This window comes from Psammomys obesus, unplaced genomic scaffold (assembly GCF_907164565.1).
Source record: "Psammomys obesus unplaced genomic scaffold, mPsaObe1.curated_primary_1811, whole genome shotgun sequence".
Classification (NCBI taxonomy): domain Eukaryota; kingdom Metazoa; phylum Chordata; class Mammalia; order Rodentia; family Muridae; genus Psammomys; species Psammomys obesus.
In genome coordinates, this window is record NW_026585504.1 from 14,379,298 (window position 1) to 14,395,245 (window position 15,948).

Here is a 15,948-nt window from a genome sequence, read left to right on the forward strand (position 1 = left end):
GAGTTTAGCCCTTGAGGGTTATAGCCAAACAGATCTTCCTGTTTTTCTCGTGTCGCTGAGATGTGAGGACGAAAGGGATCTCGGCTGCAAACTCTCAGCACAGAGCCTCCCGCTGCCATAGAGCTGCCCATCACACCGCACACACCACAGACAGATAACACATACATGCAGAATTTAAAATAAAAGTAAACCTTTGCCAAATATTAGAAGCTACAGACGTGTGGTTTCATTCTAGCATACACCTTTAAGCTCAGCACTCAGGAGGCAGCCTGGTCTACAGACAGAGTTCCAAGGCAGCCAGGGTTAGATACATATCAACAGATAAACAAAGAAAACGCTCATACACAGAGGAAAGCTATTCAGCCTTAATAAAAGAAATCCTGTCACTGTGACAAGTATCTGTGACAAAACAAAATGAAATGGGCAAAGTCAATGACAAAGGACACAAATATGCTTCAGTAGAGCCTGAAAACTGATACTGCTGTAACAACACTACAGCTCACACCCCAAACTGCAAAATGATAAAAAACATTGTGTAGAGAAAAGGCAGAGAGTAAGGAATAAAGTCAGACATCAACTGGCACACATTCAAAACAGCGGGTTCAAGGTGAAGGAGGGCAGCCAGAAGCACGAGGCAGAAAGGTGAGGGAGCCACAGATGCCCAGAAAGAACAGGCTCAGCCTGACCGGACGCCCACCAAGGAGTCACAGTTGTCTCAGTTGTTAAGTGTAACTCAAGTCACAGCAGAGACCTTAATTTTGACCAAAAAGAACCTTCGAGAGCACATGGCAACTGCGAGCTGGGCCACGGAGACCCAGAAGCAAGAGCTCCTCTGGACAGGACTGGTAGGGGCCTGCTCACACAGCACCACACAAGCAGGACTGCAGCCTCCCCGACAGGTGTCACGTGTGCCCTCTATCTACTGCTCTGCCCACAGCAGTCCAGGACCTAGGGATTCCGAGTATGGAAGCCTACCTGATGGTGGTGAGGAGAGGAATCTGGGAAGATATGGAGCTGCTGTCAAAGACTCTGCAAGACAAACGTTGGGAACAGTTACATAGTTACGTTACTGAAATGCTCAAGTTTTCTGAAACAGCATAAGTGTGTTTAAGATGACTGATGGTTCACAGTAGGAAATGTAACTGTGACTGTACATGGGATCATATTCTAACCTCAAGTTCGTGGACTACTAAAATTCAGCCTGTATTCTAAGCTTAGTGCAGAAATATTTTAAACACTATAATTAAAAAAAAATTTTTTTTCCCTTAAGACAGTATCTCACAGCCAGGCAGTGGTGGCACACGCCTTTAACCTCAGAGCTGGGAAGTCCAGGCAGACGCATCTCTGAGTTTGAGGCAAGCCTGGTCTACATAACGAGTTCTAGGACTGCACAGAGAAACCCTGTCTGGAAAAACAAAACAAAACAGTAGCTCATGTTGCAGGCCTAGAACTGTTATCTTCCTCCTGAGAGGCCCCCTGAGAGCGGGACTCTCAGGCAGGCTCCACCACACCAGCTTGGCATGTGCACCCTAAAACCATATTCAGATTCACAAACATGCCACCAAATGTAAAGGCTGTGGTATGAGAATGCACATACACGCTGAGGGCATGCACGTAAAAGCAGCACTCTTCCTGACTCTTCAGGTGATAGCCCGATAGTGTAGATTCCAAACTGCTGAACAGACTGATGGCCAGCCTGTGAGTGGAGGGACGCAGAATCCTCCACTGGGTACCATGGCAGAAGGAAGCCAATCTCAGCATCACACCGCCCCTCTGCGCCCAGCTGGTCCACAGCAATCTCTGGCCTGGTTTGATCATTAAAAAGCTTAATTACCAGAGGTTACTACAGTGGCACACACTCTAGAGTGTAAATGAATAAAAAGGGATAAAAAGGTGTTGAGACACGGGAAACTATGCGGGTGGAAGAGGGACGGGCTGCCACGCCCTCACGACAAACACTGACTTCATCTGGTGATGCTCATACACCCTGCCAGACACCAACACGGGCACCTGCAGGTCACATGATCACCATCCTTGAGCCCCACCCATGGGATACAGTCACTAGATGGTTGCTGAAAAAAAGAATTCTAACTCTTAAAGAGCTTGCAAATTTGAAGCAAAATTGAGCATTCTTGAAGAGAACAGAATCATTTTCCCTGTATTTGCATTAACTGTCTTCACATCTTTTTTCTGAATGGATCCTCCTGCCTCAACCGGTCAAGAAACTGGGACTACAAAAGCCTCCTCGTGTTTCTTTAGCTTGACATTTCTAAGTTCAACTGATTTAAATCAGAGTGGGGGAGGTAGCTATAGAAAAGTCCCAAACCCTAAAATAACACGTTATTAGATTATGCAGAAGCATCATTTTTTTCCTGTTTTCTACATGCCTGAAGTATGAGGCTCTGCGATTTCCATTTAACACACTATTAAGGTAGATCTGAAACACACCTGTAACCCCAGTACTCAGAAGGCCAAGAGAGCAGGATCGCAAGTTCAAGGCCAGCCTGGAATACACAGTGAGACATGGGAGGACACTGGTAATTCCACAGCAACAGCAGTAAACATAACTTCTAGTCACAGGCCCCACTGCTGCCGTCTCTAAACTTAGATTCCCCTAAACACGTATTTCTGTCTTCTTAGTTTACCTCAGCTTACAGTCAGCACACGTGGTCACCACTCTGTTACCAGTAACAGGTGAAAAGTACGCAGAGGCAATGCTCTTCGAGTGTCCAGTCGGGGAGAGCAGAGGCTGGCTCCTCCTGGAGTTCAGGCACCTCACATCATAAATATGAATATCCCTGGGACAGGAAGAGAAACCATCAGTACAGCCCATGCCATGAGCCCACAGAGCAGGGCTAAGCCTAGGGCAGACACACAGACGCCTGCCACATTAAGAACATTTAAGACAAAACCAGATCCAGACACAGAGATTAGTTCCCAGTGGTTTTTCAGTATCTCCAAGAAAGACGGGAACATGAGCCAAGTTATAGGTCACATACAACTTTGGTCTGTTTATCTCACTTTTAAGTTTTCTTCTCATAAAAGTAGAGGTAAACACACACAGTGCCAAAGGGACAGACTTTCAACAGTTCTCTATTTATTAAACCCAAAGAATTCCTATTAAAGAGCAATTACGCTTACGACATTTCTATCAGTGTGAATGACATGTACTTGTCTTCTGTAGAGCACAAAAGTCAAATATAGGTTCAGTGTGGTGGTGCATGCTTAGAAGGCAGAGCCAGGTGGATCTCTGAGTTCCAGGCTAGCCAGGGCTACAAAGTGAGATCTTGTCTCAAGAGAAAAGAGAGAAAGAGAGAGAGGGAGAGAGAGAGAGAAAGTCAGTTAAGGGTCTGAGAAACTAAACTAAATCACATAGTTGTGACATGAAAAGGATTAAATCCTAAAATTGTCTGAAGAGCGTATCTCAAGCCTGGCATGGTAACAAACCTCTAAACCCTGAAAAGGTGAGGCAGAAGGTTAGTACGATTTCAAACCAGCCTGGCATAACAAGTGGGTCCATGTCTCAAAACAAACAAACAAACAAACAAACAAATATACAAATGCAGGCAAAAACAAGCATACCTCAATCCTGCTGTGATAAAATACTGTCTGGATACTGGGTGGACATGAACAGTTCGTATTTTTCCCAAAGAGGAGTTAAAAAACTGCTCATAGGAAGTTCCAGGTGTCCGTCTATCTACCAGTGACAAATGTCCATCCCAGTGTCCCACTAACAGGGTGGAGGCATCGTCGGCCAAGAAGTCAAAGGAGGAGAGGGAATTTGTCTCGTTCCTGTACACCTGGGAAAGAGGCAGCAATCCATCAAAACAGAGGCTGGGGCGGCGGTTCAGAGGGTTACAGTGCTCACCACATAGCTGTGGTCAGCCCCTGGAACCACAGAAGAAAATGGCGAGGAGGCACCCCTACCACGGCAGCCCGGGGAGAAGAAGCTCAGGCAGGCGGCCTGGTGTGTCGGCAAAGCAGACAGGCAGAGGGACTTTAGAGTGACAGCAACACCTGAGCCCCGCCGAGCTATCCTCGCGCCTCTATACGTAGCCTAGGCTGGCCTTGAACTCCTGATCCTCTTGCATCCTCAACCCAAGTGCTGGGATTATATAACGCTCACTTAAATAACCAATGCTAAATCCCTAGTAAAGCCAGGCGTGGTGGCACACAATCCCAGCAGGCGGTTCTCTGTGAGTTTGAGGCCAGCCTGGTCTACAAAGCGAGTCCAAAGAGCGCTGTCTTGTGGGGGGAAAATCCCTAGTAAAGGAGCTATGGGACACTTTACCAAATAATGTCATTGACCGTTTTGTCATCCACACAGGAAATACAAAGCAAAATGAAAACACGGAGGCTTGTCCAAATCAAATGGCCCATCAGTCCACATCAGGCTATATCCCAAACTCTTAAACCTGAAAAACCCTCAGTTCCAAATCTATTCTGTGAAACCTATCAGAAAAACAAACGACTCTGGCTTCCATCTAACTATAATTATCTTTTTAAAGATTTATTTTGTGCATGAGTGCTCTGTCTTCATGTACACCTGCACGTCAGAAGACGGCATCAGATCCCTGTACGGATGGTTGTGGGGCACCACGTGGTTGCTGGGGATTGGACACAGGACCTCTAGAAGAGCAGACAGTGCTCTGAACTGCTGAGACATCCCGCCAGCCCTAAACGATATCTTAATAGAAGTAGTTTTGCATCCATGTGAAGTCTAAGGTACACATCTGGATATTCAAGTATAACCATCGTTGATGAAGAATAAACAGATTAAAATTCTTGTTTTGTTTTTTGTCTGTTTGTTTTTGAAAGATGGTACCCCAGGCTGGCCTCAATCTCAAGATACATAGCTAAGGAGGACCTTAACTTCTCTTCCTCCTGACCCCTCTTCTCAAGTGCTGAGATTACTCGCACAGGCCACTATGCCAGTGTATGTAGTTTTGGATGGAACCCAAGGCCCTGCGCCTGCTGGGTAGGGGCTTTACCAACTGAGCTACATCCCGAGCACAGATTAAAATTCTTGACAGTTAAAGTTCTATCAAAATGCTTCATTTTCAAAGCTGGGCATGGCAACTCACACCTCACTTGTGAGGCAGAAGCAGGTGGATGGATCTTCATGGTGAGTTCCAGGACAGCCAGAGCTACATAGTGAGAGCCTGTCTCAAAAACACCAAAAAAGAAAAAAAAAATGATGAAAATAATTCTGGTTTCACTGAGAGGTAAGTTGTATGCTACAATGATATATGTAATGGCAAACGGGGCCTGGAAGCATGAGCCTGTCATCACAAACTTGGGAGACTTAGACAGGAGAGTCACAAGCCTAGGCCAACCTACCGTACATGGCCAGGCTCTGTCTCAAAAAGACAAACACAAACTTAACTATCTTCATTATTTAAGTTAAAAACAACAACAACAACAAAACAGCAAAAAGAAAAGCTTCCCCAGCTTATAAAAATAGATAATCCAGGAACTGAGTGAAAAACAAATGGGAAACAACAGTCCTTCCATACCATGGTGGTTACTGGAGCAATTGTTTTAAAGCACTTTTAAACTGCTTATGTGCACGTGTGTACATGCTGGAGGCAGAGGCCTTGCTCATGTGCTGCCATCTTGTTTTCTGAGAGTCTCTCATTTGCCTGGAGCTCATCAAGAAGGCTGGGCTGCCCCGCATACATGCAGGTGTGCCGCTTGGTCTTCGTGTGGGTCCCCTAACAACTGGAGCGGGGACTGTCTCCCGCTCTGTTGCCTGTCTTTGGACCCCATAGCTAGGCTGCCCTGTCTAGCCTCAGTGGCAGAGGATGCGCTTAGTCTTGCTGAGACTTGATGTGCTAAGGGTGGGTTGGGCCTCCCCTTCCCAGAGCAGAGATTGAGGGTGAGGCTGGGATGAGAGGAGGGAGGGGCCTTCCATCAAACTATGAAAAACCAAAAAAAACCGCTAGGTGGGCTGGGGGCCAACCCAGGGATCTCCCTGCTTGTCTCTGCTTCCCTGGCACTTGGAAGTGCATGCCACCATGAACGGAGAGGTTTGTTTTTCAAAGATGTTATCTATTTTATCTCAAAACAACAACAAAGACTTATTTAGTTTTATGTCTGGGGGTTTTGCTTGCATGTATGTATGGATACCACATGCATGCTTGGTGTCCAAGGTTGTCAGAAGAGAGTGTCAAAAGGTCTTGGAACTGGAGGTACAGATGGTTGTGAGCTACCATATGGGCACCGGGAACTGAACCCGGGTCTTAACCACTGAGCCACCTCTCCGGCCCTGCAGAGCCGTTTTTTGTGTGGATCCTGGTGACTGAACTCAGGTCCTCAGGGTTTGTACGGCAAGCACCTTAACAAGTGAACTACTTCTAAAATGCTTTTAAAAATAGTTAGGGCTTTAATCCCAGCACTCGGGGAGGCAGAGGCAGAAGGATCTCTATGAATTCAAGGCCAACATGGTCTACACAGTGAATTCCAGACAGCCAGGACTACACAGAAAAATCTTGTCTCAAAACACAAAAAGTCTAAGTGTCCAGATTCCTTCAACAGTTCTTTGTTTTGTTGTTTTTGTTTGTTTGTTTGTTTTCCCTTTTCCGCCATGCTGGAAATCAAACACAGGGCTATATCCATGTTAGGCAAGCACTGTATCACTGAGCTAAAACTCCAAATATTCTCACACAGACACATATTTCATCTAACTAGCATGAGCTAAACAGCCTGGGAAAAAGCTTTATCCTCGAGAGGTGGTCAAAAATAAAACCCTTTTGGTGTCTGTTTCTTGCCAGAGGACAAAATATCACTAAGATCTCTTGTCAGCTCTGACTCTGCCGGGTCAAGACAACCGAATCTCTTCCCCATCCACGTTATGTTAACCTGTGCTGGGAGGCCAGAGGTGGGAGTGTGGCTCAGTTGGCAGCGTATTTACCAGGGTGGGTAAATCCTTGGTTTTGATCCTCAGCGCTGCATAAGCCAGGCATCATAGTGCACACCTACATAATCACAGCATTTGAGAGATGGGGCAAGAGGATCAAAGGGTCAAGGTCATTCCTGTCTACATAAGGAGTTTTAGGCCAGCAAGGATATACATATGAGATTTTTTTTTTTTTTAAATGGAGTTTGGCTCACTAGAACTCCTATCCACCATGTTCCTTAGCCTTAGAGTCAATCTCTAGCACAAGAAAAAAAAAGTTAAATCTTAACTGGAAAACTACAGAAAATCCTGTTTCATTTTATGCTGTTTATATATTGATATAGAGCAAAGATTTGGGGTATTCATAATGTATTGGGTGCCTATAAACAAAAAATATATGCTAGTATTTTTTTTTTTCCAAAACAACCATGTAAAAGGATTAAGCTTAGAAACAATACCCTTTTTTTTTTTTTTTTGGTATTTCAAGACAGGGTTTCTCTGTGAAGCCCAGACTGTCCTAGAACTCACTCTGAAGACCAGGCTGGCCTTTACCTCACAGGCAGAGATCCACCTGTCTCTGCCTCCCCAGTACTGGAAATAACAGCATGTGCCACCACTGCCCAGCTTTTAAAAATAAAACAATTATATAACAAGAGTATGGTGGCATGTGCCCATACTATAGTGCCAGGTATTCTGGGGCAGAGGCAGGCGGCTCACCAATTGGTTCAAAGCCAGTCCTGGCTTCTTAGTGAGATCCTGCCTCAAAAGAAAAAAAAAAAGAAAACTTTCTTAGGAACACTAATTCAATTTAGTTTTCACGGCAGCTCTGTAAGGAGCACACTATGACTATTCCATTTCAGAACTGAGGGGACTGAGGCACACAAGCTAAGTAACTTACGAAGGTCACACAACTGGTACCAGCCTGAGACTTGACCCTAAGGTGTGCCACACTTGTCTCAATCTGACTGACACATGAATCGCTTGTGGGGCGTGCACGAAGTAATCCAGAGCATCGTCTAGTGTCAGGCTGTAAACACATTAACACTTACCTCTTCAAAAACGGCGCTGGAAAAGTCCCCACATCGCAGTGTGCCATCATAGCTCAGGGACAGAAGGTGGGCTGGATTGCTGGGTGAGAAGTACAGACAGCTGACAGGCTGACTGTGAGGACAGAAGGCATACACTCCATCTTCATCTTCGCCCTGCTGGCTCTGTAAGAAAGTTGAGGGTGAGGGAAACGACGAACTAGTGAGAAGTTCTGTCAACCCTTTCCATTTCCTGCTTGCTCTTACATTCATGGCCTCTTATTTCTTTCACTTGTGTGTATCTTCCTAAACAATCTGCTCAGTTCATATGATATTCCTTTTCTGTCTGTGACTTCAAAGATGGCTACTTGCTATTGAATAACCCATACGTTTTTGCCAAAACATTTTTTAAATTTTATTTCATTTTTTATGTGCATGCATGTTTTGCCCGCACTATGCATGTGCACTAGGTGCATGCCTGATGTCCTCCAAGGTCAAAAGAGGGTAACAGACTCCCTGAGATCGTAGTTATGGGTGGCTATGAGGCGCCTCAGGGGTGCTGGGAATTAAGCTCTGCAAAGCCCTCTGTAAGAGCAGCAGATGGTTTTGATTGCTGAGTCAACTCTCCGGCTCTTTTTTCTTTCCTTTCCTTTTCTTTTCTCTTTTTTCTTTTTTTCTTTTCCTTTCCTTTCTTTCTTTCTCTTTCTTTTTTCTTTCTCTCTCTTTCTTTCTTTTTGAGATGGTGTCTTGCCTGGACCACCCCCACAGCTCACATGGTCCTCCTGTCTCAACCTCCTGAGCAGCATCCAAACCATCTGAGCACAGAGACCCCAAACCAACAACTTTGTACTGAAATCTGTTGCTTCCCATTATTCCATTTAACAATGGAATAATTGTAACCCAGTCACGCTGATATCACATGTCCAGCTTTTGGCAACTATCAAACTGGTTTCTTCTTCTTTGTTTTGTTTCTACGACTTATTTCACAGCCGGGCAGAGTGGCTCATGCCTTTAGTTTCAGCTTCCTGCATGCTAGGCAAATGCTTTACCAACTGAGCCATACTCCCGACCTTTATTTTATTTTTGCCAAGTAACTTTTTTTTCCCAAACACATGAGTCTGGAATTTCTTTTGATTTTACATATATAAGACTACATCCTATTTTTGATTTGTTCACCAAATTGATGTCTAAAATGATTTTCTAACTGAATTAAAATGGAGGGGCTGGGGATGAAGCTCAGTTAGTGAGAGGCTTGTGTGCTTGCCTAACAAAATCCTGGGTTTGGGCTTAGGCAAGAAGTAAGCTGGGCTGAGCGGTACAAACTGCAATTCCCAGCACTGGAGAGGTGGAGGCAAGAACCTCTGATGGGAGGACAGTCTGGGCTCTATTTAAAGAGAGAGAGAGAAAGGAAACATATCTAACATGTCATTCACCACCATGAGCTCGAGGCCAGTCTCGAGTACATGAGATCTGTCTCAGAAATACAGAAATTGCATTTATAAATACACAAACAAATGGGAGCTGAGGATGCAGCTCAGTTGATGGAGCACCTGCTTAGTACACAAAACGCCCTGGATTCAATCCCTAGCACGGTAGGTTGTCCTCTATCTCTAGACACACACGAATTGTTTCACAAATGTCCTGATACGTAGACATATACACATAAACACACAAACACAGAATTTTAAAAATAAAACAGATGAGAGAGATGACTCAGTGGTTAGGAACTCTTCCAGAGGATTCAGGTCAATTCCCAGCACCCAGACGTCAGCTCACAACCATCTGTAACTCCAGTCCCAGGGGACCCAACACCCTCTTCTGGCTTCTGTAGGCACCAGGCATGGTATATAGTACACCCAATACACACGCAAAAAAAAATTATATATATATATATATATATATGTGTATATATATATATACACACATATATAAATTCTTAAATTAAAAAGAACTTTCAGCAGGGCACAGTGTCACACCTTCAATCCTAGAACCTGAGAGGCAAAGACAGGGAGAACTCTGTGATTTCAAGGCCTGTCTGGTCTATGTAACTGTCTCAAAAAACCCACACAGCTAAGAAAACAATTCAACATAGGATTCAGATCACAGCAGACCCTATTTTGAACATAATTTAAAAACTTAAGACTCTTCATGGAGGTTTTCATATATATATTTAATGGATCCTGCCAGATAATTTATGTCCAGATGGCTAAAGATATTCAAGCTAAAAATGTTAACGCTCTGTAAAACAAATTTAAATTCTGCCAGATTTCTAAAATTTGGAATCATAAAGCACAAGACCACAAACCTCAAGCAACATTTATAAATAAATGTTCTAGGCTATTCTCTTTACGACATTCCCTTCAGGCAGATTTAGATAATCTTCCAAAAGGTAGTATCAACTTACCAAATCCCAAAGTCCGATTTGCCCAGACTTGGCCCCTGCTGCTACCAGGGTTCTCACTTCTGATGGGTGGATGGCCACAGAGGAGATGGCCCCTTTGGTCACTTTACGAACCGTAGCCTCACTGACGACCATACCACTTAAATAGGCTTTGTAGCTAAGATTGGTAAGTTAAAAATAAAAACAATTTCAAAAATAACTTAAAAAAGAAAAGGGACAGTTAGTAAATACTGGCCAATATCCAACTTCCAGACAACCAAAGAAACCACATTAACCTAGATAATTATTTTCCAATTATAAAATTACCCTTAATAAGTTTAGTGATGAAAGTGGGGAAAAGTGCACTCTAGGAAATGTACAAACACCCATGAAAAAGGCACTATGCGGAACTGTATATAGGTCAGAACATAAGTAAAATGTGAATTCCTTTATTCAACACAGTATTTGCCATATGCCAAGCAACACTGGGGTTGAGATAAAGTATCTTCATAAAGCCTACACCCAGGTTCAGGCCAGGCCTATTACTGAAGGCTGCAATCTTAGCTACTTGGGAAGTGACGACTGCAAAGCTAAGGCCTGACTGCATGCAGGCTTTAATAATTTTCAACTTGACACAATTTAGAATCACTTGTGAAGACAGACCATCTAAGATCTAGCTGGCTTGTCTATGGAAAATTATCCTGATTAATTGAGGTAGGACGATCCACCCACTGATTAGAACTATTCTGTAGGCAAGGGAGGGAAGCCTGAACTGTGTAAAAGTGGGGAAGAGGCAGAGTGTAATGATTCACAACTGGACAACTTGGTGATGCTTTACCTCAAACATATACAATAGGGGGCTGGAGAGCTGGCTCAGAGGTTAAGGGCAGCTGCTACTCTTCCAGAGGACCCAGGTTCGGTTCCTAGCACCCACACGGCAGCTTACAATCAGTCCCAAGGGATCCAGCACTCTCTCCTGGCCTCTAGGCTCCAGACACATGCAGTGTGTCCTCATGTACATGCAGGCAAACATTCATACAAGTAAGATAAATGCTTTAAAAGACACAGAGCCAGGTGTGGTGATACACACCTCTAATCTCAGCACTCAGACGAGGCAAAGGCAGATAGAACTCTGTGAGTTTGAGACCAGCCAGAATATAATGTGAGAGCCTGTCTCCAAAAAAGGTAAATAAATTCATTAATATGCATGTATGCACATAAATACCAGGGATGACATTTTCACTACTAGCGAGGTTTCCTATAATCGTATTCATTAAAGCTTTTATACTGCAAGCATATCAAAAAGTATAAAACAAAGGCCAGGAATTCTAACTTACCTTTTAACGCTGGATAGGCCCTTCTTGGTCTTCTCATTACTCATCTGCAACAGTGGAAAAGACCAAAGGACTAAGTTAATATGCATACATGGACTTTGCTTAGTAGGTGATTTTAAAAGCTGTGTGCCATCCCCAGCCATACCCTGCTCATCTCTGCCCATGTCTTCAAAGATGCTTTCAACAGTTCACTGCTGTCATCTTGGTTTTCAGGAATCATTTCTAAGGGTCCAGGAGGTAACAAAGGCTAGCAAAAAGAAAAAGCAAAATGTTGTTTGTCCTAGAATAGGAACTGAGGAAGGTCCAGGAGTTCTGCCCCCATTTTCACTACTCTCCTTTCAACATCATCTTCGGCACATCATAGGCATTCAAACGGCTGGCTGCTCACACAGTGTAATCCCAGCACCCAGGAAGCTGAGGCAGGGGGATCCTGAGTTTCAGGACACCTCAGTCATACAGTGATACCCTAGGAAAAAGTTCTTCCACAGTTCATGCCAAGGCCCGAGATGTACCTCACTTGGCAGACAGAATGCTTGCCTGGCAGCATAACATGGCAGCCACTGTGGATTACACCCCTAACCCCAGCACTGGGAAGTAGAAGCAGGATCAGCAACTCAAGGTCACCATGAACTACTTGGACTGTAAGAGTTCCAGCTTGAGGGGGGAAAACAAACTTTATCAAGGGATCCTCTTCATTTTTATTCTGTGTATGTGATGTATTGTATAACATGTGTTCGTGCGAATTAACATGCACAGACACCACATCACACATGTAGATATATGTAGAAGTTGGACAGTCTTGGTCCCCCCTTCCATTGCTTGCTGCTACATACTCAAGGCCAGCTGCCCATCTCACCATGGAATTAAATCATAGTGCCACACCCAGCTCTACATGGTTCTGGGAACTCACACTTGCCCCACTGAGCCAGCTCCTCAGCCCAATCCTCATCATGCTCATATGTTACTAGTAATTGCTGCCACTTATTATTTACCAACCCTTAATATAAAGAACTCTGGGTCCTATTTAATTTCCTCCTTACAACACTCTTTTACTATTTCCTTTCCTTTTTATTCTAGGCACGCTCCTACTGTCTTAGCTCAGGCTAGCCTGGAACTAAGAAAGCCAGCTCTCCTCAAACTTGTGACACTCCACCTACATTAGCCTCCCAAACGCAACCCACCACACACCATCTTTTAAATGTGGAAACTGAAGCTCATGAAGAGCAAGTGATTTGTCTATAACTGGTTTCCTGCAGAAATACAGAGATACCTGGAGTTAACAGCTCTAAAGCTTTATTAAACCAAACAACAGCCAAGCATTAAGTCAATAAAACTGAACAAAACAAAGCAGCACCATGCTAATTTCAGATACCTCACGTTTTTCAGTATTTGATTACACTAGACATATCATATCTGCACTTTTTCTTACAATTCCTTCCTCTTCTAATGCTGGTTCTGCTGATGGTGAGGAAATTCCCAACGGCTCCACTTTCAACAACCGCATGGACCGGCGACATCCGATCTCGCTTTCTTTCTTCTTAGGCCTCTTTCTAGAGGAGGAAATACTCACGTTTTCTCGCTGATAGTAAAAATGTATTTGGTAACTTTGTAAATACTCTCAAATTTATTTCTGTGTCTGTATGTGTGTGCCTGTATGAGTTGATGTGTGTGACTGGTGCCCAAGGAGGCCGGACGCGTCACTCACCTGGTACTGGAGTTACAGGTGCCACTGAGTCACTGCTGTGGCCGCTGGGAACCAAGCCCAGGCCCCGAGAGGAACAGCGTGCCCTTGACCACTTAGCCGGCTCACTAGTCATACATTTAGTAATTTTAAGGAATGCACATCTAGGAGTGTGTGCCAGAGGTATACATTGTATAGATAAATACAATACTGTATAGATAAATACACACAGCTGCACTGGTGTGTGTGTGTGTATGCGCACGCGTGCATGCGTGTGTGTGTGTGTGTGTGTGTGTGTGTGTGTGTGTGTGTGTGTAGGGGGAGTGTACTTATTTGTATGTGAAGCACACACATACAGTACCCACACAGGTCAGAAGAGGGTGCTGGAAATCCTGGAACTGGAGCTACAGGTAGTGGTAAGCCTCCCAGTGTAACTGCAGGGAATCAAACCCAAGTATTCTGTAAGTGTCCCGTCTTCTTAACCACTGATCTCTTGGGCAGCACTGATTTTAAAAGAGTCTCAAAATAATCTAAACCAAAAAGGGCTAAGACAATGACCTGAGAGCCATTACGCAAAGGATAGCTAAGAGGATAATGTGTAAGCAATAGAATAATGCCCGGTGCCAGGCGGTGGTGGTGCACACCTTTAATCCCAGCACTTAGGAGGCAGAGAAAGGCTACACAGAGACACTCTACCTCAAAAAAATAAAATAAAACAAACAAACAAACAAAAAGAAAAATGCCATGCATAGTGGCTCCCACTTGAAAATCCCAGCAATTCAGAGACAGAGACAGAGACAGGAGGATTTCCATCAGTCTGAAAACCAGCCTCAGCTACATAGTGAGTTCCAGGACACCCTGTCATACAATGAACCCTCTCTCACCATTTTTTTTTTTTTCCAAGACAGGGTTTCTCTATGCAAGCCTGACTGGAACTCACTTTGTAGACCAGGCTGGCCTCCAACTCACAGAGATCCACCTGCCTCTGCGTTCCCAGTTCTGGCTATGATTAAAGGCATAGGCCATCACCTCCCAGTTGTAGGAGACCGTCTCTCAAGGAAAAAGAAAAAAAAAAATGAAACTGAAGAAATGGCTCAGTGGCGACGAGCACTTATTCATGCAGAGGACCTGGGTTCAATTCCCAGTACCTACACGGCAGCTCACAATCACCCGTAACCCAGCCTCAGGGGACTCAAACCCTCCTGATCTCCTCAGGCACCAAACACATATGTGCTGCATACACATACACACAGGCAAAACATTCATACACATAAAGAAACTAAGTCTAAAATAACATTCTTTAATTAAAATAGGAAAGAAAAATGGCATCTAATAAGATATGCAACTATAAAAGAATGAAATATGACAGGACATAGCTCTGTGAGAAAGCCCTTGCCCCTGGCCATCAAGCACACTTGCAAATACATAAACACATACACACCCACTGACTCACTGAAAAAAAATGTCCAAAAACAAAAAAAGAATAAACAAAGAAAAGGGGGAGGAAAGCTGAAGAAAGAGATGCCTCTTACATTACTTCCAAAAGCTAACATAGAGGGTTCATAGTGTAGCTCAGTGGTGGAGCACATGCCTAAGACACATGAAGTTCCAGACCTCATTCCCAGCAGTATTAAAAAATAATCAGTAAGCACGTGTAGTAACTTACACGCTGCTCATACAACCTCCATGTGTGAGGGCCCTGGTTCCAACCCCAGCCACCTCGCAAAACAGAAGTGCTCAGAGAAGCACTCTTGGCGATAATGAAAACCTGGCCGTTATAAACCAGGCAGCAGGTGCTGTAATTCCAGCACTGACCACTTGGAGGCAGGAGAACCACAAGTTTGAGGCCAGTCTGAGCAGCACTGCGAGATCCAGGCTAACCTAGGCTACATGGCAGGACTTCACCTAAAAGAACAATCTGGGGGGCTGGGCCTGGTGGCATGCGCCTGTAATCCCAGTACTTGGGGCAGCAGAGGCAGGCAGATCCCTGTGAGTTCGAGGCCAGCCTGGTCTACAAAATGAGTCCAGGACAGCCAAGCATAAACAGACAAGCCCTGTCTCGTACACACCCATAAACACAAAATAAAATGTAATGAAATTTTAAAAGAAAATCTCAGAAAATCATGAAAATAGCATCATATTATAAGCACCAAAACGCTGGGTGAAGCAGCTCAAGGGGCTGAACATAAGTATCTTTTCATAAGCTCAAGGCAGCCTGTGTCACATGGCATGTTCCATGCCAACTTAAGGTACGGGGTGAGCTGGTGGCAAACACCTTCAATCCCAGCACTTAGGAGGCAGAGGCAAATGGATCTGAGTTGAGGCCAGTCTGGTCTACAGAGAGTTCCAGGACAACCAGGAATACACGCAGCAAACCTGTCTAAAAACAACAACAACAATAATAATATATAGTTTTTAATGTTAAACCTTTTGGTCTCAGTGATGCTTAATGCTCTAAGATCAATTTCTAGCACAATTAAAAAACAGCATCCAAAACAAACAAACAAACAGCATGGCAGTCCATGCTTTAATCCCAGCATTGACAGCGGCATTGATTTCAAGGACAGCATGGTATACAAAGTAAGTTCCAGGACAGCCAGAGCTACATAAAGAAACCTTGTCTCTACTTT

At 44.2% G+C, this 15,948-nt stretch overlaps 1 protein-coding gene across 1 annotated transcript in view; it reads right to left on the reverse strand.

Annotated features, from left to right (window-relative positions):
• Wdr76 (WD repeat domain 76) overlaps positions 1 to 15,948 on the reverse strand; it is a 37,735-nt gene that overhangs the window by 5,301 nt on the left and 16,486 nt on the right. The window contains exons 5-12 of the mRNA XM_055624770.1: positions 13,067 to 13,187; positions 11,783 to 11,884; positions 11,641 to 11,684; positions 10,328 to 10,481; positions 7,948 to 8,109; positions 3,583 to 3,800; positions 2,646 to 2,798; positions 976 to 1,029 (exon numbers count right to left, since the gene is read on the reverse strand). Of these exons, the coding sequence (XP_055480745.1) occupies positions 976 to 1,029; positions 2,646 to 2,798; positions 3,583 to 3,800; positions 7,948 to 8,109; positions 10,328 to 10,481; positions 11,641 to 11,684; positions 11,783 to 11,884; positions 13,067 to 13,187 (1,008 nt within the window). The remainder of the gene's footprint in view (positions 1 to 975; positions 1,030 to 2,645; positions 2,799 to 3,582; positions 3,801 to 7,947; positions 8,110 to 10,327; positions 10,482 to 11,640; positions 11,685 to 11,782; positions 11,885 to 13,066; positions 13,188 to 15,948) is intronic.